Source organism: Torulaspora delbrueckii, chromosome 5 (genome assembly GCF_000243375.1).
Source record: "Torulaspora delbrueckii CBS 1146 chromosome 5, complete genome".
NCBI lineage: Eukaryota > Fungi > Ascomycota > Saccharomycetes > Saccharomycetales > Saccharomycetaceae > Torulaspora > Torulaspora delbrueckii.
In genome coordinates, this window is record NC_016505.1 from 444,013 (window position 1) to 464,677 (window position 20,665).

General features: G+C 41.4%; 11 protein-coding genes and 1 non-coding gene across 12 annotated transcripts; 9 read left to right on the forward strand and 3 right to left on the reverse strand.

Moving 5' to 3' along the window:
- Positions 1 to 3,821: 3,821 nt before the first annotated feature.
- TDEL0E02300 (sugar porter family MFS transporter) lies at positions 3,822 to 5,525 on the forward strand (the record flags this gene model as incomplete). Its single annotated transcript, XM_003681636.1, has 1 exon — positions 3,822 to 5,525. One exon carries the CDS (start codon positions 3,822 to 3,824, stop codon positions 5,523 to 5,525), a length of 1,704 nt encoding a protein of 567 aa, XP_003681684.1.
- A 1,252-nt stretch (positions 5,526 to 6,777) lies between these two features.
- Positions 6,778 to 8,481, forward strand: TDEL0E02310 (sugar porter family MFS transporter; the record flags this gene model as incomplete). The annotated part of the gene is made up of 1 exon (XM_003681637.1): positions 6,778 to 8,481. The coding sequence occupies one exon, from the start codon at positions 6,778 to 6,780 to the stop codon at positions 8,479 to 8,481; it is 1,704 nt and encodes a 567-aa protein (XP_003681685.1).
- A 344-nt stretch (positions 8,482 to 8,825) lies between these two features.
- On the forward strand, positions 8,826 to 10,778 carry TDEL0E02320 (arginine--tRNA ligase; the record flags this gene model as incomplete). Its single annotated transcript, XM_003681638.1, has 1 exon — positions 8,826 to 10,778. One exon carries the CDS (start codon positions 8,826 to 8,828, stop codon positions 10,776 to 10,778), a length of 1,953 nt encoding a protein of 650 aa, XP_003681686.1.
- A 143-nt stretch (positions 10,779 to 10,921) lies between these two features.
- TDEL0Etrna11S lies at positions 10,922 to 11,021 on the forward strand. Its single transcript is given in 2 exon segments — positions 10,922 to 10,959; positions 10,976 to 11,021. It is a non-coding gene; the product is annotated as a tRNA-Ser (tRNA).
- Positions 11,022 to 11,283: 262 nt separating this feature from the next.
- Positions 11,284 to 11,853, forward strand: FCF1 (rRNA-processing protein FCF1; the record flags this gene model as incomplete). Its single annotated transcript, XM_003681639.1, has 1 exon — positions 11,284 to 11,853. One exon carries the CDS (start codon positions 11,284 to 11,286, stop codon positions 11,851 to 11,853), a length of 570 nt encoding a protein of 189 aa, XP_003681687.1.
- Positions 11,854 to 11,896: 43 nt separating this feature from the next.
- TDEL0E02340 (DUF4112 domain-containing protein) lies at positions 11,897 to 12,478 on the reverse strand (the record flags this gene model as incomplete). The annotated part of the gene is made up of 1 exon (XM_003681640.1): positions 11,897 to 12,478. The coding sequence occupies one exon, from the start codon at positions 12,476 to 12,478 to the stop codon at positions 11,897 to 11,899; it is 582 nt and encodes a 193-aa protein (XP_003681688.1).
- A 253-nt stretch (positions 12,479 to 12,731) lies between these two features.
- YNG2 (histone acetyltransferase YNG2) lies at positions 12,732 to 13,538 on the forward strand (the record flags this gene model as incomplete). The annotated part of the gene is made up of 1 exon (XM_003681641.1): positions 12,732 to 13,538. The coding sequence occupies one exon, from the start codon at positions 12,732 to 12,734 to the stop codon at positions 13,536 to 13,538; it is 807 nt and encodes a 268-aa protein (XP_003681689.1).
- A 160-nt stretch (positions 13,539 to 13,698) lies between these two features.
- Positions 13,699 to 15,753, forward strand: TDEL0E02360 (uncharacterized protein; the record flags this gene model as incomplete). The annotated part of the gene is made up of 1 exon (XM_003681642.1): positions 13,699 to 15,753. One exon carries the CDS (start codon positions 13,699 to 13,701, stop codon positions 15,751 to 15,753), a length of 2,055 nt encoding a protein of 684 aa, XP_003681690.1.
- Positions 15,754 to 15,984: 231 nt separating this feature from the next.
- On the forward strand, positions 15,985 to 17,472 carry TDEL0E02370 (homoserine O-acetyltransferase family protein; the record flags this gene model as incomplete). Its single annotated transcript, XM_003681643.1, has 1 exon — positions 15,985 to 17,472. The coding sequence occupies one exon, from the start codon at positions 15,985 to 15,987 to the stop codon at positions 17,470 to 17,472; it is 1,488 nt and encodes a 495-aa protein (XP_003681691.1).
- Positions 17,473 to 17,544: 72 nt separating this feature from the next.
- Positions 17,545 to 18,399, reverse strand: MRPS28 (mitochondrial 37S ribosomal protein uS15m; the record flags this gene model as incomplete). The annotated part of the gene is made up of 1 exon (XM_003681644.1): positions 17,545 to 18,399. The coding sequence occupies one exon, from the start codon at positions 18,397 to 18,399 to the stop codon at positions 17,545 to 17,547; it is 855 nt and encodes a 284-aa protein (XP_003681692.1).
- A 270-nt stretch (positions 18,400 to 18,669) lies between these two features.
- On the forward strand, positions 18,670 to 19,293 carry GAR1 (H/ACA snoRNP pseudouridylase subunit GAR1; the record flags this gene model as incomplete). The annotated part of the gene is made up of 1 exon (XM_003681645.1): positions 18,670 to 19,293. One exon carries the CDS (start codon positions 18,670 to 18,672, stop codon positions 19,291 to 19,293), a length of 624 nt encoding a protein of 207 aa, XP_003681693.1.
- Positions 19,294 to 19,388: 95 nt separating this feature from the next.
- Positions 19,389 to 20,390, reverse strand: MRX8 (translation initiation/elongation factor MRX8; the record flags this gene model as incomplete). The annotated part of the gene is made up of 1 exon (XM_003681646.1): positions 19,389 to 20,390. One exon carries the CDS (start codon positions 20,388 to 20,390, stop codon positions 19,389 to 19,391), a length of 1,002 nt encoding a protein of 333 aa, XP_003681694.1.
- Positions 20,391 to 20,665: the final 275 nt, after the last annotated feature.

A 20,665-nucleotide genomic window follows, 5' to 3' on the forward strand; every position in this document is an offset into this window, starting at 1 on the left:
ACTATTTGTAAGTTGCTTTCATATATAGCTATATATTTTAAATGATTCGCTTTTAGGTTTGGTAATACCACTCATGACAATCTTTTCCACTTCGTGTTGCCAAATTATAATGGAACGAACATGCATCTTATCACACCAAACATTGGAGCCTACTTAACAATCTACAGACGGCGGCTAAACAGAATGATAAGAATATTACAACTGGCCTCTAGAAGAGGTGCTGACTATGATGCTGAATTCATGTTGCATGATGACCAACCATTTTACAAGAGAATGTTTGGTAAGAACTAATTTTTTTAGCGTTTAAATGCAAACCTCAAACTTTTTTCACTTTTACGATCCTCAACTTCTTATCCGTTTTTTCGTAACGATTTGATCTTTTGAAGATTATTATGTGTGCTAACGATTACTCTAACGAATTCAACAAGATATGATGCGAACTCTATATTGATGCAGGCGGTATTGTAGAGTAGAAAAAAATCCGCTGGTAAATAAATTATGGCACATTTTATAGATTTTTAAGCATTTCACGTTTTACTTATAACGTCATCCAGGGTTCATTATTAAAGGACTTTGACCCTTGCGCAGACAGTTGTCAGCCTTGTTCAAGCCCCTTGGCTGGCTATCAGTTAGTCACTGTAAAAATGCTCTGGAAATTAAACTTTAGAGATCGGCATCGCCTAGCCGCATATCGGGCTGAGTCAACCGAGGGTCTCACAGTAAAGAATTAGCCGTAAGGCTTATCACTCTGAAAATGAATCTTGGTGGCACGCAAGCATGAATGAATCTTAATTATAAAACGACCATGTAATGACGGCTTGTAGTCTATTGAAATCTTCAACCACTGAAAAAACTAACAAAGAAATCATAAATAAAATGCCAGGAGATCTAGTGAATTACGGTTGTTGCGGTGAACAGGCTTGTGGCTGTTGCTCTAAATGCAACAGTAAGGATTGCTGCAAGTGCGATTCCGAATGCAAGTGTCAAGATGGAAAATGTTGCAATAGTCAAGACGGCTGCTGTTGTTAAATACGTCGACCTTAGACCTTATTTCTAGCTATATTAGTTGAATAATTTAAGTTTCAATTTATCATTCTAAGATAATTCTGGCAGCGAAAACAGCGCGTAAATGAATCGTGGCTGTTCTTGCTTTTCCTTGTCAGCTAAAGTATCTCACAGCGACTAAGCGATTTTCGCTGACACTTCAGATGGGACAAAGAAAACCTATAAAAACACCTTGAATATCTCTTGCAATCCGTTTCAACTCTTCCATTTCTAATCAAACAAGAAATATCAAAAAGAGTTCAAGTTAAGAATGCAAAGAGATTTAGTCAATTACGGTTGCTGCAGTGAAAATACCTGTAAGTGTAATTCAAAGTGCACTTGCAAGGATCTCTGCAAATGCGATTCCCAGCAAAAGTGCAATGACAGTTGTACGTGCAAAGACTGCAAGACAGACTGTACTTGTTAACTTGACTATTTGTAAGTTGCTTTCATATATAGCTATATATTTTAAATGATTCGCTTTTAGGTTTGGTAATACCACTCATGACAATCTTTTCCACTTCGTGTTGCCAAATTATAATGGAACGAACATGCATCTTATCACACCAAACATTGGAGCCTACTTAACAATCTACAGACGGCGGCTAAACAGAATGATAAGAATATTACAACTGACCCGTGGCACATAGTGTTGAAAATTACAAGCCCCAATGAACGACTCTTTGAACCTGCTGCCTAACATTGGTGTCAAAGAGGAGCTGACACGCGGTCGAAAGTTCCGGATTTATCCTACACTATCTAAAGAGACGCTGAAATAGTGGTTCGGGACCAAACGGTCCATCGACAATCGAGCATTGAAGATGTAATAGTGACGGAATGTTGATGAGTATTATTATACGTGAGAATTCATTAAATCAGTATCTCGAAACCTCAGATACAAGGACTAGATCGATTCACCGTTATGACTTAAACAACGAAGCCCTTTGAGATTTGATGCACTATTATGGTAACATGGCCAAATAAAAAAAATCCAGAGAACCAGAAATTCCCCAAATCAATGACTTTCAGTGCTGCAAAGTACTAGAACAAAAGTGGAGAGTCTAGCTATGGGCTACAAGTTCTCATCGCCCAGGATGCGTGCGGAAGAGCCGCTTCCAGATGAGTTGCCCGAGATTCCAGGCGTTAAAGCACGAGGGACAATAAGTACTACGCGGTCATTCCTATGATTGGTGAGGGAATAGCTAACAGGTATATACAAGAATCAGCCTCATATTTGTGTAATAAGTACATCTTTCTTCCCAGAAAACCTTTTCACAGTATTTATTTATTCAACCTTTCTAAAAAGTATTTGCCGTTCTTCAAAACACCTTAACCGGAACAAAATATTAACAAAAGCTAAACAACAACAGTAAAAAGAACAAACTTGGAAAATAGCCTAGCGACTTATTTAAACTGTAAGATCAACCTAGTGTAGCTCAAGCTCACAACTCTAAACATTCGTAAGATTCACAAGCTACTTGTTCACAATTATTAAGATAATTACAGTAAGATTTGCCGTAGCTAACAAAGCTTTAATTCTTCATGAGCTGTGTATCTGCCCTCAGTGCAACAACAGCCTAACGAAAGACTTGATCGAACTACATTAAACTCATAAACGAAATTATCTCGATTGGGTTAGTCTAAATGGAAGGTGTCTGCAAGAACTGCCTCTCCAAGACGGGCGCACGTAAAGTAGCGCTGAAAAGCTCGAGGTGTTATTTTAGGCATTCTAAGGAAGGGGTACCCTTCAAAGCAGCCGAACTTACAACCCTCATGAGTGAATTAGAGTGCCCGTATTACTAAGATCACCAAGGTCGCTTTTAGAACCCCACAAGCAAATCTGAAGACAATTTCGCTCGACAGAATCAGACGATCAATCGACAAATTATCCAAGGAGTACTCGAAAGAAGTCCCTCATGCTGGGGTATTCCCACAAAAATGAAGGATGCAGTCAAAAAATATGTCAATAGCACCACAATTCTTCCACGATCCTGGCTAAAGAATGCGCCATCCGATCTCTTCCATCCGAGAACTGCAGTTACTACTGACTATTAACCAACACTTTTCCGTTCAACTAGGAGTAACTTAGCGGATTATCATCTAAGGAGAAACTTGCCCACACGAGTTAACCCGAATCGCCCAATTGGGCAAATCTCGGGGAAACTGGGGAAAAACCATTCAGGGACATTGTCCAGACAGCACCACCACAGAAAAGAAATGTACAGCGTAAGGGACTTAAATGTCCCTGCCGGAACATCTCCACACTAGATTTGTCCTGGACAGGTCGGATTTTCTTCCTTTTTTTATCCGCACTGCATGAAAAATTTTCCAGATTTTTCCGGTTTTGCACGCGAGTTTTACTGGCAATGGAGATATTTTCTCCTTGCACGGAGGGCTTGTGGGGCCCCACAGGTTCGCCTCGCGGCTGATTCTGAGACTCGAAAAATTTCACAGTAACTAATTATCACCAGATTTTCCACCTGTGCTGGGTCATCTTAGCTTCGGAAATACTTTCTTGCGGGTTGAGTGGGGTTTATCCGCCATTCGTTAAGTGGGCAGAAAATTTTTCCGGGGGCTGGCGTGGTTTTTCCAGTGGGGCAGATTTAGTAAACTCTTCTCGAGAGCTGCTCGAGGAAACATAAAAATACTGCCCATGGATTCCATCAAATATTGAAATTGTTCCTAGGTTTAATTATTCTTCTCTCATATCCCCAGAAATCAAAGGGTTTTCCATTAATACTAATCCTACCAAAAAAAACATTTTAATAGTTTCTCAAATGTCTACTCAGGAAAATACACCTGTTGGTCATTTGACTCCAAGAGCTTCCGGATCTCATTCCGTTTTATCCACTCCATCTAACAAGGCTGAAAGAGATGATGCTAAGGATTTGAACTCTATGGCTGCTCCAGAACCAGCCATTGATATCCCAAAGAGACCAGCTTCTTCTTACGTTGGTGTCTCCATTTTGTGTCTAATGATCGCTTTCGGTGGTTTTGTCTTTGGTTGGGATACTGGTACCATTTCTGGTTTCGTTAACTTGTCTGATTTCCTTAAGAGATTTGGTCAACGTAACAGTGCGAATACTTACTTGTCTAAGGTTAGAATGGGTTTGATTGTTTCTATCTTCAACATTGGTTGTGCTATCGGTGGTTTGGTTCTTTCCAAGATCGGTGATGTCTACGGTCGTCGTATTGGTTTGGTTGCTGTCACTGTCATTTATGTCGTTGGTATCTTGATTCAAATCTGTTCTTTCGACAAATGGTACCAATACTTTATCGGTAGAATTATCTCTGGTCTAGGTGTTGGTGGTATCGCTGTTTTGTCTCCAATGTTGATTTCCGAAGTTTCTCCAAAGCAAATTAGAGGTACTCTAGTCTCTTGTTACCAACTGATGATCACTCTAGGTATCTTCTTGGGTTACTGTACTAACTACGGTACCAAGACATACGATGACTCCACTCAATGGAGAGTTGGTCTAGGTCTATGTTTCGCTTGGGCCATCTTCATGATTGCTGCTATGTTCTTCGTTCCAGAATCTCCACGTTACTTAGTTGAAGTTGGTAACTTCGAAGAAGCAAAGCGCTCTCTATCTAGATCCAACAAGGTTTCTGTCGATGATCCAGCTTTGTTGGCTGAATTGGATGCCATTTCCGCTGGTGTGGAAGCTGAAAGATTGGCTGGTAACGCTTCCATCGGTGAATTGTTCTCTACCAAGACCAAGGTTTTCCAACGTTTGATTATGGGTGTCATGTTGCAATCTTTGCAACAATTGACTGGTGACAACTACTTCTTCTACTACGGTACTACCATTTTCAAGTCTGTCGGTTTGAAAGATTCTTTCCAAACATCTATCATTATTGGTGTTGTCAACTTCTTCTCTACTTTCGTTGGTATCTACTGTATCGAAAGATTTGGTCGTCGTACTTGTTTGCTATGGGGTGCCGCTTCCATGGTCTGTTGTTTCGTCGTGTTTGCATCTGTCGGTGTTACGAAGCTATGGCCAGAAGGTCCTAGCCATCAAGATATTTCTTCCAAGGGTGCTGGTAACTGTATGATCGTCTTTACCATGTTTTTCATCTTCTGTTTCGCTACTACCTGGGCTGGTGGTTGTTACGTCATCGTCTCTGAATCTTTCCCATTGAGAGTCAAGTCCAAGGGTATGGCTATTGCTACAGGTGCTAACTGGCTATGGGGTTTCTTGATCTCTTTCTTCACTCCATTCATTACAGGTGCCATCAACTTCTACTACGGTTACGTCTTCATGGGATGTTTGGTCTTCTCCTTCTTCTATGTGTTCTTCTTTGTTCCAGAAACTAAAGGTTTGACTTTGGAAGAAGTTAACACCATGTGGCTCGAAGGTGTCCTACCATGGAAGTCTGCTTCTTGGGTTCCACCAGACAGAAGAGGTGCTGACTACAACGCTGAAGAAATGGCTCACGATGATAAGCCAATGTACAAGAGACTTTTCTCCAGAAACTGATCTCTGTCCGCTTCCAATTCACGATTTTTTTTTCACCTAACGACCTTTCTATTAATTGATGTTGCCATTATAGAGCCAACATAGATTCTCACGATGCTTATGAACGTTTCAAGGATACACTGATTTTATAATAAGTATAAGTTTTTACAAGACTATTTTAATTTTACTCTTATGCCGTGATACATTTTACTTGAGCTGTTTGCGTGATATCCTCCATTTCACACCCCACTATCTGGGGATAGAGATAGTGGGTGAACTGATTACACCAACCTACCACATTTGGTTATGACACTGTGGCCAGTCTACAAGATAGCGTGATAGATCCCAACCTGGTAATTGTACATTCTGGGATGGTTGTTGGATATTATTCACGCAAATTGTGGTGCTATTCGTGGTTAGCAGCCTTGAGCCGATCTTGTTTACCTTTCGGGAAGCTCATCGACAAGGCTTGGCGGAAGATGGAAGAAAAAACGGAAAAACTTTTTGTAGGATCGCACGAATTCTTCCGTGAATGTTCACCCAGTTTTTCCGTAGATGGTAAGTTTTTCCGGAGGGCGAGGGACCCCCACCTAAATTAATGAGAACGCGCTGGCAGCTGACCAGCAGCCAACAATTTCTGTGTGTGTGTGTGTGTGTGTGTGTGTGTGTGTGTGACTAACGAGGTAGTTTCACTTTTTCGTATAGCCAGAATTTTATGGTATGTTTGAGAGCACAACAGCTCGAAATACACTGGTTCAATATGCCAGCTTAGCAGCAATAATAGCTACTCCTTGATTACTATCTCATTTACTATGGGTTGACTACAAGTTGAGGAATTTAGTGGTCCGGGGCTAGCGGGGCCCCACAGGCTATGGTATACCATGGAGAATTTACAAGGAGAATCCTGGATTAAATCTCGCTGCGTCGCTCCACTATCATAGGAACATTGTTTTTCCGCCACGACGTTTTCTACGCCCTACCGCGTTTGCGGGTTTCCGTATTTTTCCGGCTATACTAAAAACGCGTGGCGGATTAATATGGAAAATCTTCTGATTCCTCCACAGCAGTACGGAAAATAGTTGTTCCAAGCGCCCATCTCCATGTTTTTCCGAAGATAATATCCCGCTGTCATCTAATAGTGAGGGAAGATCGAAATGTATAAGAATAACGAGGTTTGGGGTAGATTGTTCAGGTTCTCTCGAATATTATTCTGTGCTTTTTGATTATCTCCACAGATCAAAAATAAATTCAATCAGCATTGAATAAAAATAAAATGTCTACTACAGAGCATACACCAGTTGACCATTTGTCGCCAGCTGTGTCTGCATCAGGTTCTGGGTTATCTACCCCATCTAATAAAGCCGAAAGAGATGATATAAAAGATTTCGACGCTGCCGCTGATAGAGAAGCTGCCGTTGATATACCAAAGAGACCAGCTTCTTCTTACATCGGTGTCTCCATTTTGTGTTTAATGGTTGCTTTTGGTGGTTTCGTCTTCGGTTGGGATACTGGTACTATTTCTGGTTTTGTGAACTTGTCTGATTTCCTCCAAAGATTCGGTCAAAGAAGCAAGGACGGTGTTTACTACCTGTCCAAGGTTAGAATGGGTTTAATTGTTTCTATCTTCAACATTGGTTGCGCTATCGGTGGTATTATTCTATCCAAGATTGGTGATATATATGGTCGCCGTATCGGTCTAGTTGCTGTTACTGTCATTTATGTCGTTGGTATCTTGATTCAAATCTGTTCTTTCGACAAATGGTACCAATACTTTATCGGTAGAATTATCTCTGGTCTAGGTGTTGGTGGTATCGCTGTTTTGTCTCCAATGTTGATTTCCGAAGTTTCTCCAAAGCAAATTAGAGGTACTCTAGTCGCTTGTTACCAACTGATGATCACTCTAGGTATCTTCTTGGGTTACTGTACTAACTACGGTACCAAGACATACAATGACTCCACTCAATGGAGAGTCGGTCTAGGTCTATGTTTCGCTTGGGCTATCTTTATGATTGGTGGTATGCTTTTCGTTCCTGAATCTCCACGTTACCTGGTCGAGCATGGTAATATTGAAGAGGCCAAGCGCTCTCTATCCAGGTCCAACAAACTTTCTGTTGATGATCCAGCTGTGCTAGCTGAATTGGATGCCATTTCCGCTGGTGTGGAAGCCGAAAAATTGGCAGGTAGCGCTTCCTGGGGTGAATTGTTCTCCACTAAGACCAAGGTTTTCCAACGTTTGATTATGGGTGTCATGCTTCAATCTCTACAACAATTGACTGGTGATAACTACTTCTTCTACTACGGTACCACTGTCTTCAAGTCTGTCGGTTTGAAAGATTCTTTCCAAACTTCTATCATTATTGGTGTTGTCAACTTCTTCTCCACTTTCGTCGGTATCTTCTGTATCGAAAGATTTGGTCGTCGTACTTGTTTGCTATGGGGTGCCGCTTCCATGGTCTGTTGTTTCGTCGTGTTTGCATCTGTCGGTGTTACGAAGCTATGGCCAGAAGGTCCTAGCCATCAAGATATTTCTTCCAAGGGTGCTGGTAACTGTATGATCGTCTTTACCATGTTTTTCATCTTCTGTTTCGCTACTACCTGGGCTGGTGGTTGTTACGTCATCGTCTCTGAATCTTTCCCATTGAGAGTCAAGTCCAAGGGTATGGCTATTGCTACCGCTGCTAACTGGCTATGGGGTTTCTTAATTGCTTTCTTCACTCCATTCATTACAGGTGCCATTAACTTCTACTACGGTTACGTCTTCATGGGATGTCTAGTTTTCGGTTACTTCTACGTTTTCTTCTTTGTTCCAGAAACTAAAGGTTTGACCTTGGAAGAAGTGGAGACTATGTGGCTCGAAGGTGTCCTACCATGGAAGTCTGCTTCTTGGGTTCCACCAGACAGAAGAGGTGCTGACTACAACGCTGAAGGAATGGCTCACGATGATAAGCCAATGTACAAGAGATTTTTCTCCAAATAAGTCTCTGAGCTTTAATCCATACATTTCACTGATCTTTTAATGACTTTTTTTACGACCATCTTTTATGATACATTTAAGTAAATCAGATAAATATTGAATAACACAACTACATTCTACAATTTAAAACATGAGGCTAAAGACTACTCCAATAGGAGCTTTATGCGTCAATAGCTTTATGCATTTGATTTTACTCTATTATTTAATTTTATTATAATTTATTTTATTTATTTTGACGCTGACGCCGACGGAAAAAATTTCGCCTAATACTCATCGCTTGTCGATTGAAATTTCAAGTGCACTTATCAGTTCTAGTGAACAGTCAATTTTGATATTGATACTTGTTTATGTTCAAGAGAGTTTCAAGTACTCTTGTATCATTACAGAACTGCCTTTTTTCACAGTTTCGTGGACAATTGCCGAAGAACGCTAGAATCTCGTTGCACATTTCGAGAGCTACTAGTACACTAATGAGCGCTCCAGCTACCAATACCATCTCTGCGCAATTGCAGAAGCTCTCCATTCAAGAGCCCACGAAAGTGGAGGGCTCCCATCCAGATGTCAATGTAGTGGACCTTATGAGAAATTACATCACTCAGGAGCTTTCGAAGATTTCTGGTGTCGACCCATCTTTGATCTTTCCTGCATTGGAATGGACCAACACCATGGATAGAGGTGATTTACTAATTCCAGTGCCAAGGTTGAGAATTAAGGGATCCAATCCTAAAGACTTAGCAGCCGATTGGGCTTCCAAATTCCCATGCGGTGAATTTTTGGAAAAAGTCGAGAATAACGGTCCTTTCGTTCAATTCTTCTTCAACCCAGAATTTATGTTCAAGACTGTTCTCCCAGACATTTTAACTAGAAAAGAGGAATATGGTTCTTGTAAACTAGTCGAAGATAAGAAAGTCATCGTTGAGTTTTCTTCACCAAACATTGCCAAACCATTCCATGCTGGTCATTTGAGATCCACCATCATTGGTGGTTTCCTCGCCAACTTGTACGAGAAATGTGGTTGGGAAGTTATTAGAATGAACTACTTGGGTGACTGGGGTAAACAATTCGGTCTTTTGGCCATTGGTTTCGACAGATACGGTGATGAAGAGAAGCTTGTCAAGGACCCTATCCATCACTTGTTTGAAGTCTACGTTCGTATCAACCAGGATATCGAGCAAGAAGGTGACACTCTTCCTCTGGAAGAATCTACAAATGGTAAAGCCCGTGAATATTTCAAGAAGATGGAGGATGGTGACCCAGAGGCTTTGAAAATTTGGAAGAGATTCCGTGATTTCTCCATTGAAAAATACGTTGACACCTACGCCCGTTTGAATATCAAATACGACGTTTACTCCGGTGAGTCCCAAGTTAGTAAGAAAAGTATGAACAAGGCCTTAGATCTATTTGAGGAAAAGAAACTGATTCACGAAGATAAAGGTGCTAAATTAATTGATCTGACCAAGTTCAACAAGAAATTGGGTAAGACTATCGTACAAAAATCCGATGGTACCACTTTGTATCTAACCAGAGATGTTGGTGCTGCCATGGACCGTTACGAAAAGTACAAGTTTGACAAGATGATTTACGTTATTGCCTGTCAACAAGATCTACACACTGCTCAATTTTTCGAAATCTTGAAACAATTAGGATTCGAATGGGCTCATAACTTGCAACACGTCAACTTCGGTATGGTCCAAGGCATGTCCACTAGAAAGGGAAACGTTGTGTTTTTGGATAACATTTTAGAAGAGACCAAGGAAAAGATGCACGAAGTGATGAGAAAGAACGAAGTAAAATACGCTCAAATTCCTAACCCAGATGAAGTGGCTGATCTTGTTGGTATCTCTGCCGTGATGATTCAAGATATGCAATCCAAGCGTATTAATAACTACGACTTTAAGTGGGAAAGAATGACTTCTTTCGAAGGTGACACTGGTCCTTACCTGCAATACGCCCACTCTAGATTGAGATCAGTGGAGAGAAACGTCCCTGACATCACTCCTGAAAAATGGTTGAAGGCCGATTTCTCTTTGTTGACAGAACCTGCTGCAGTCTTGTTGGTTAGAATACTGGCACAATACCCTGATGTGTTGAGAAACGCCATCAAGACCCATGAACCTGCTACTGTGGTGACATACTTGTTCAAATTGACTCACCAAGTTTCTTCATGTTACGACGTTCTGTGGGTTGCTGGCCAAACCGAAGAATTGGCTACTGCTCGTCTGGCACTATACGCTTCTGCTAGACAAGTGCTATACAACGGTATGCGTTTGTTGGGTTTGACTCCGGTCGAAAGAATGTAGAGGTGTAATTGATATATAAGTCTAATAGAGCACTCTTTTGTAAATTCGACTGCAATTATATTTTCATATCATTTAGGTTGATTCTTCCTGGAATGTCTGTTGGATATGACTCAAAATGAATAAGATGTTTTTCAACATAGGACGTCCCAGTGGCCGAGTGGTTAAGGCGATGCCCTGCTATTACACTTAGTAGCATTTAGGCATTGGGTTTTACCTGCGCAGGTTCGAATCCTGTCTGTGACGTTATTTTTTGCAATCAATTTTTTATTTATGACCACTCTAGAGCATTATACTCAACTCAGATACATCTTCAAGTGATACATAATCCAGTCTAGTACCGCAATTTGATAGTTCTTCGTTATGAAGAGTGAAAAATTGTGTTCGTATGCTGCGACGCAAATTTTCCACTATAAACTCATCTCATCGAATACTTATATGCCATTATAAATAGTTAAGTCATAGTAGATTGTAAACCCCCACTTAGTTTGCATCGAGTCTGGCAATCATGGGTAAGACTAAAAAGACTAGAAAGTTCGCTCTGGTTAAGCGTACCATAAATACAAAGAAAGACCAACGGCTGAAGGCAAACCAAGAGAAGCAAGTTCAAAAAGATGATCCCGAACTGACGAGAAGTATTCCACAAGTATCAAGTGCACTGTTTTTTCAATATAATGAAGCGATAAAACCACCTTACCAAGTGCTAATCGATACCAATTTTATAAATTTTTCCATTCAGAAGAAAATTGATCTGGTAAGAGGTATGATGGATTGTCTACTGGCGAAATGTAATCCACTGATAACAGACTGTGTAATGGCGGAATTAGAGAAATTAGGTCCGAAATTTCGTATTGCGCTGAAATTGGCCCGGGACCCTAGGATTAAAAGACTAAGTTGTACACACAAGGGTACTTATGCGGATGACTGTATTGTGAATCGGGTTCTTCAACACAAGTGTTATATCGTAGCAACCAACGATGCTGGTTTGAAACAGAGAGTGAGAAAGATCCCTGGTATTCCTCTGATGAGCGTTGGTGGTCATGCGTACGCCATCGAGAAACTTCCCGATGCCTTTTAAGGCTAATTAATTAAATACACATTTATACATGGTGGGATTAAATTTAAGATTGTTTTGCAGCAGTGAGTGGAGTTCCCATCTTGATTTCTCCAGTCTTGATGTTGTTTCCCCTTCTATACTTGTTATTCACAAACTCTTCAATTAACATAGCATTTCGACAATTGGGTTTATATGCAACACTGACAATATCACCAACAATAGGTACTAAACTGAAGGCAAAATCCACTATAACGTTAAACAGACACTGCATCGACAAATCCGAAGGCATACCACCCATAGCATTTCTAGTGTCTCTAAGAACCAACAAGGAGAAGCATAAGGCGCAAATATCACCCACGACCGGGACTATCTTCACCACATTTAGCCATCCAAACTTCATACCCCAAAATGTGAAGATAAGCTCCATACGGTAACACCTACGACGCAGTGCCCGAATCATTATTTGCTGCGATTCAGGAATATATTCTGGTATGGTCTTTGGTCTCTTCTTCTTCACAATTTTAGAGGAGCCAGACAAAAATGACCTTCTTTCTAACTCATATTCTTCCACAAACGGATCCTCACCCCCATTAAACTCCCCAACTACTTTTTTAGTAAATTTCTTGACAAAATAATTAATGAACATTGTACAACCCTTTTAACTCTTGGTATCACAGCATAAGGTTAAGTAGTTCATTACTTCCACCTGCTACTTATATACTTCCAGGTTTCTTCCCTGTTAGCAATTGTCTGGGCGCAGCAAGCGATAAAGCTAAAATGACCTTGATAGCGCCGCTCTTTAATAGTTGCTTCTACATTATTTTTCAAAGCTCTAAGCTATGAAAGTTCACGACTTTTGTGACCTTTTGGAGAGGTTGAACAACCCTCTTATAAACGCTATGGATCCCAGCTCAGTGCTGGAACAGACTACACAGGATGTGTCAAACCTGCAGGCTGAATTTCAGCATCTTTTGGAAGAGATAAGGTCCGCTGATTTCGAGTTGTATGATGAGAGGAAGAAATTAACAAATAAAGACTGGCAATTACATTCGCACATAAGGCAACATGGGTCATTGACTGAGCATCCTGATGAGAAAGAGTTAAATGAAGGGATACGAAATGATTTTGAGCAATGTAAGGTGACACAACGTGAAAAATGTATACTTGCTAATACTGCACTATTTATGGTATCCAAACACCTCTCAAAGCTCGAAAAAAATATAGTTATGTTGGAGGAAGATGGGTTGCTGGCCCCAGTGGAGAATGACGCGGATAGCGGAGGGGAATTTTCACGAGAGAGCTCTGTGATGAGCACTGGAGGCGAGAGGAAGAGGAAAGCGACATCTGTCGGTTCGACAGATTCGATATCCAAGAGGCGGAAACAGACTCGTATATCTCCTATGCACTCTGCGAGATCTGGAGACCAGATGGACGGCACTCCAGCGAAGAATAATTTTGATCTTCAGGATTATAGCGATGATTTATTTTCAGGACTCAACAACAATGAAGAAGAGGACAAGACTTTATACTGCTTTTGTCAAAGCGTCTCGTATGGTGAAATGGTAGCATGTGATGGTGCCAATTGCAAATACGAATGGTTTCATTATCCATGCGTAAACCTAAAGGAGCCTCCGAGAGGAACCTGGTTTTGCCCGGATTGTCGACAAGAGATGGCCAAGAACAAATTGAAGAAGAGACGAGTCTAATCCGGGACCCATTGGGATTTTATATGTATATTTGGTTTATAGCTTGCGTTACACGTGATGATAAGGCATCTTTAAAAGAAGGTACAAATGAAAAATCACCTATAGTACCTACTAGAACCAACTCATCGAATACTCGAGGAGGTCAAATTTGCTAATTATCATGGCTGGGATCCTATCAAAGACCCTGTCGGAGGTTCATCCGACACTCCGAACAAATGGTATGGGTATTGGTAACACGCATAGACGAATTTCGTTGGGATTCTTCCCTGTGAACAAGAAGAACCCATTGGTGAGAAAATATCGAAGAAAACATGCCAAGGCTGATCAGAGAAGTTACTTGTCTTTGGGTGATGATTTCGGTAGTAGTGTTCACGAACCGAATTTGTACCTAAGAGAAATGGTCGATGAGGAAAATACGATCGATGAAGAGGACGGTGGTGAACTTAGCAGAACCGTATCACTACCTTCCAGAGTTTCTGAGACGCCGGACGTCTCTTCACCGGATTTGGACTGGATTCTACAGGAACATGAAAGAAGATACTCATCTGCTTACAATTCGGACAACGAGGAACCGCAGGAGTACGATAGCTTTAATCGACTCTATGGACGAGATTTGGACTATGACGAATTTATGCATCGTTTGCAAGCTCAAAAGGTAGCTGGAGATCAGGAAAGAACCAGGAAAGTGCGAAGACCCTCGTATATCTCTGTGACTAGTCGTGGTAGCATTCCAATGATTTATCAGCAGTATCGGGATAGAGAATCTGAAGATTTTGGTCACGAAACTGTCACCTTTGAATCAGAGGCTAAAGTATTAGCGGGTTATTCTTTCCCGCTGATATTCACTTTTCTGCTCGAGCAAATCTTTCCGATGGTCTGTTCTTTGACTGTCGGTCATCTGGGCAAAAATGAGCTGGCTGCTGTCTCTCTGGCATCTATGACATCCAATATCACTTTAGCAGTTTTTGGAGGAATTGCTACTAGTTTGGATACTCTATGCCCCCAAGCATATGGTTCTGGTCGCTATTACAGTGTGGGAGTTCATTTACAAAGATGCATAGCGCTTTCGATGGTTATATATATCCCATTTGCATTCTTTTGGTACTTTTCAGAGTTTTTCCTGTCTTTTGTAGTCCCAGAGAAGGAGCTAATAGCATTGACGGCCAAATTTCTGAGAGTTCTAATCTTGGGAGCACCAGCATACATCCTTTTTGAGAATTTGAAAAGGTTTTTACAAGCTCAGGGGATCTTTGATGCAGGTATTTACGTTCTAGCGATTTGTGCTCCTTCTAATGTCCTCATCAGTTACCTTCTTGTCTGGAACAAATATATTGGAGTTGGTTTCATTGGATCAGCGATTGCTGTGGTGATCAATTTTTGGTTGATGTTCATACTTTTGCTGTGCTACACTATCTTCGTCAATGGGAAAAGATGCTGGGGTGGATTCACAAAGAAAGCTTTGACTCATTGGAAAGATCTGAGTCACCTGGCTATCTCTGGAATCATAATGCTGGAAGCAGAGGAGTTATCCTACGAACTTCTGACTTTATTCAGTGCTTATTTCGGCACAAGCTATTTAGCGGCCCAGTCCGCTGTCTCGACTATGTCAGCGCTTCTCTACATGGTACCTTTTGCTATTGGTATCGCTACTTCAACAAGAATCGGAAATTTCATCGGTTCCAAGAGACCTGACTGTGCTCAGCTATCTTCCAAAATCGGTATTGGATTTGCATGTATCGGTGGCCTAACAAATTGCTGCCTACTAGTCTTTAGTCGTAACTTTATTGCCAACATATTTTCCAAGGACGAAGAAGTTATTGCACTAATAAGGCAAATCCTACCAGTGGTTGGTATAGTCCAAAATTTCGATTCCCTCAACGCAGTTGCTGGAGCCTGTTTAAGAGGTCAAGGTATGCAAGCTCTAGGAAGTATTGTGAATCTTGTCGTCTACTACCTTTTCGCCATCCCGCTCGCCCTGGTGCTAAGCTCTCTCGCAGGGCTGAAATTATACGGTCTATGGATAGGTATTGGAAGTGGTATGCTAGCTATCGGCGTGATAGAAGCATACTACGTGTTGTTCCCGAACTGGGAGAGAATTATGAATTACGCCGAAATGCTCAAGGAAACCGAGGAGGATGAGGATTCGGATGCTAACAGTTATTTTACAGATTCTGACGATGATCCAGACGAGACTAGTCATCTCTTGGCCAACTGAGAGCTCTTCAAGTGCTGCTCAATCTTCGCCATTTATTGTCAACCCGTCATCCACATGATCTGAAAGTGTGGCTTTAAATTGAAAAACTACATCAAAAAATCAATTAGGAGGGCTTCGAGCAAGCGATGAGCTTTGAATTAGTAATAGTGGAGCGAATCAATCATCAATTGAGCTGGTATTTAGGACTGCTCAGTGGGGTGTAGACAGGGGAGTCATTAGTTGAACGTTCTGATGAGATCAACGGTACTGCTGCTGGCAGCAAAAAGGTTAGCGTCGGCTGGGGTGCAGAGGACTGTTGGTAATAGTACCAATCCTGCGATGCAATTCCCTTGTTTGGACAAGTTGGAGAAGATATCTGAAGATCTGAGAGGTCTGAAGCCTTCTCAGGAGACAGCTGAAGTTCTTTCTGAGGGTTCGGGAAGAACTAGGGATCCCATATATGGTAAAGTGAAGTCAGGCTTTCAGCTATTCAATTCCGATAAACCACTTTTCCTAGACTATGGCGGAGTTTTACCTAATTTCCAAATCGCTTACGAGACATGGGGTAAATTGAACAAAGAGAAGTCTAATGCAATTTTGATACATACGGGGTTGAGTGCTTCTTCACATGCTCACTCATCACAAGCGAATAATAAACCGGGCTGGTGGGAAGATTTTATCGGTCCAGGCAGTGTGGCCTTAGATACTAACAAATGGTTTTTGATATGTACCAATGTCCTCGGCGGGTGCTATGGTTCTACTGGGCCATCGTCGTTGGACCCTGCCGATGGTCTTCCGTATGCTAGTCGATTTCCTATGTTAAGTGTTCATGATATCATTAGGGCTCAACAAAGACTTATATCAGAACATTTTGGAATTGACATGCTGTATGCCTCTGTTGGATGTTCCCTCGGTGGTATGCAATCACTATGCTATGGTCAACAGTTCCCTGATCAAGTGAAAAAAATCGTTAGCGTTAGCGGATGTGCGAGGTCTCATCCCAGCAGCATCGCAATGAGACATGTGCAGAGACAAGTTCTGATGGCAGACAGAAATTGGAACCGTGGGTTTTACTATCCGACTGTTGATGAACCAAATAGGATCCCACCTCACATCGGTATGAAATTGGCACGCGAGATCGCTACTATCAGTTATAGATCTGGCCCGGAATGGGAATCTCGTTTTGGTACTGAAAGGTTGGATGACGACCAGGCCCCCGTACTTTGCCCAGATTTCTTGATCGAAACCTATTTGGATCATCAAGGTGAAAAATTCTCACTGGAGTACGATGCAAACTCTTTCCTATACCTTTCTAAAACCATGGATCTGTTTGATTTATCTCAATCGCATTTGCAAAGGAGTGAAAGAAGGCGGAAGAAGATGGAATCGCTGTATAATTCAAGTGAACGTTACGATGAGAAAGATAACATAATACCTAATAAACCATATGCATTAAAAAGGCGCAGGACAACTACTAAGGAGGAAGCACATGCAGATTTGGCTACTGGAATGAGGCCATTGCTTAACAAGGACGTTCTCGTTGTGGGCGTCAAATCTGATGGGTTGATGCCTTATTGGCAACAGAGGGAAATCTATGATATGTTGGGTGGAGAACAAAATGATAGAGTGAAGTTCAAGGCATTGGAAGAATCCGATTCTCAGTATGGTCATGATACTTTCCTTTTGGATTTAAACCACATAGGTGGTAGTATAGGAGATTTTTTACGTATTGATGACTGAAATTGATATTCATTAATTTATATTTCAAAGTATACTATATTTACAAGAAAGAATTTAACTCTAGGTCATATATCATACTGATCTCGCTACCCTCTTTTGCTTTCTTAGCTCTCTACGTTTCTGGTCCGCCACTTTCTTTGAATCCTTGACCAGGATCTTGTCACCAAAAAATTTGAAGTCTTGCATGTAACGCCTGTCCATGTTGAACTCCTGGGTGACAGCTTCATCTGAAAGCCCCAGCTTTTGTATAGTCCAATAGTATCTTTCTGGGTTATCTCTCTTTAAGTACCTTAAAATACTCTGCCTTTGTTGTACCAGCATCCTCAAATTCCTTGTATTTGCAAAATCCTTGTGGTGCTCCTTCACATGGTCAACCATGTTATGTATACGCACTGTCATACACGCAGCCTGCACTTCACTGGAACCTGAATCTCCTGGGAACCTTTGAAACTCTTCACGAGCCAATTTGACTGCCAATTTCATTGCATTTTTGTTGTCTGCATTTTTCAAACTTAGAATCCTTAATAGTGCTTCACGCCTAGCCTCAAGCGATTCCAAACTTTCAGGTTCCACCAATTGCTCATTCATTGACGACAACTTCAATTGCTCAGCTTTAGTCGATTCCACTGCAGCCAATAATTTCTCAACTTCGTTAATTTCGTAACCAGAGCTTAGAACGGATGGTTCTTTCAACTCTGCCATCACACGAGTAACAAAAGGCGTTTCCCGACGCCCCAGTACGGGATCCACACGATCCAATGCATTCTGCAAAGTGGCCTGTCTAGCTTCATTCTTCTGTTTCCTCTTCTGAGCCTTTAGAAACCTAATGGCTCTGAGTCCCTGCGCAGCACTAGTAGACGTAAAACTCCTCGTGAAAACTCCATTCAAAAGCAAAACGCCTCTGACGGCCAAGATACTACCTACCATCACCAAATCAGCAAGCCACGGTCTCGGTAGTCACCAATTTACAGACTTTTAGTTGTTTAAATCGCTAATCTTCAATGGATTTTTCAATATTTTCAGAATCAAAGATTTTTCAAAAATCACGTGACTTCTCTCAAAATCTGGTCAAAGTGAAAAATTTTTTAGCGATGAGCTTCATTCATAGAGAGTATTCACTGAAAGATGAGTTGATTGAAGGTTTTAAAGTGTCTTTATTAGCCATTGGAGGTTCAATTTATAATCCCAGTTATTTAAATGAGTTTCAGAGGTAGTAGTAGAGGTGGCCGTGGAGGTTTTGGCGGTAGAGGAGGCCGCGGAGGGGCTCGTGGAGGTGCTAGAATGCCACAGGGTCCTCCAGACACTGTTTTGGAGATGGGCTCTTTTATGCAACCTTGTGAAGGTGATATTGTTTGCCGTTCGATAAATACCAAGATTCCATACTTCAATGCCCCAATATATCTGGAAAATAAGTCTCAGATCGGTAAAGTTGATGAGATCTTGGGTCCATTGAATGAAGTTTTCTTTACTATAAAGTGTTCTGAAGGTGTTCAAGCGACGAGTTTTAAGGATGGCGATAAATTTTACATTGCTCCTGATAAATTGTTGCCAATTGAAAGGTTTTTGCCCAAGCCAAAGGTCGCTGGACCACCAAAACCAAAGAAGAAGAAGCCTTCTGGTAGAGGTGGAGCTCCTGGTGGCCGTGGTGGCCGTGGTGGCTTCAGCAGAGGTGGTTCTAGAGGCGGTTTCGGTGGTGGCCGTGGTGGTGGATTCAGTAGAGGTGGGTCCCGTGGTGGATTTGGCGGAGGTCGCGGCGGTTCCAGAGGTGGATTTGGTGGTTCTCGTGGTGGATTCAGAGGCGGTCGTGGTGGTAGAAGGTGAATTATCGTCTTTGCTCTCATTACTTGTATACTATATTGTTCTATATTTGCCTTTCGGATATTCAAATGACATTTGGCACTGTATTGTTTATATGATCATACTGATCTCTTTCTTGAAGGCTTCAATCTGGGGCTCAGGCCGCAGCTTTCAAGTATTATAAGGCGGAGGAGATCGATGCCAAATCTTTTCTTGCAAGTCTTTGTCACTGATGAGTTTGTGAAAATTAATCTGGCCATTGTGGATCGTAGAAATTCTTGGTCGGCTTCCAAGGTCTTTTCAAAATCCTTAATGTTTTGGACCTTATCCATCTTGGTGAATACAATCTCGAAAGGGATGGCATTTGATTTCATGAAGTCGATCACTTGAACATCAAATTCACCAAATCCTTGTTCGGCAGAAATCAGTAAAAAACACCTAGAGAGTTCTTTCCGGTTTTTCAAGTATTCCATTGTAAGGATACCTTGGGTATTGCTACTGTTAAAACCATATCCGGGAGTATCGATTATTCGAAATCGATTGCCGACGTTGAATGAGTTCAAAGTCTTGGTAAAACCCGCCCACCTAGAGGCTCGTGCAAAACCGTCCAAAGAGGTTCGTTTAAGATCCGTTGTTAGATTGTTCAATAGGGTCGATTTACCAGCGTTAGATTTCCCCAAGAATGCCACCTCGGGCAGGCCATTGACTAGCTCGAATGGGACGTAGGTTTTGCCGGGAAATTTCTTAGTCGAATCAGCACTTCTCACCTTCAGCTCTTCATCGTATTTCTCCCGCAACTTTTCTCCTGGTACATCAATGAATTGACCAGCACTCCATTCATACTTAATATCTGCAATGTTGAAAAAATGGTTGACTGAATTCACATCAGAAGCTGTAGGCTCAATATGGCCCTTATTATATTTCTTGTAGAGTCTAGAAAAGTCTGGAGTTGGTACTGTCTTGGGGTGCTTGCTCTGCAATGGCTTCGGTGATTTGGCCTTCGCTTTGGATATGCTCGGATGGTCAACTTTTGTCTTGAAAACTATGTTCTTGATGTCAATCGTCGGTGCAAATAACCGTGAACTTTGATGAAAGCATCTTCTCCACAGCATATGGCGCATTGGCATAGTCTTCTGTCCCTCTTTACTGAATGACAGAAAACTCGTCAAAATATCTGCAAAATCATATCAAAAATCACCTTAAATTTATCATATATTATATATGCAATGTTCGATGGTTCAAGATAGCTCGATTAAATGGAGTTTAAGGTGTCATAAACTTGTTGTGAATTTTCAGTAGAATAATCTCCATGTCTATTTTGAGCAGCTTTATGACTTCGAAAATACTACTTCTTATCCCAAAATTTGAAATAAAACACGTTACGAGACGCGACCAA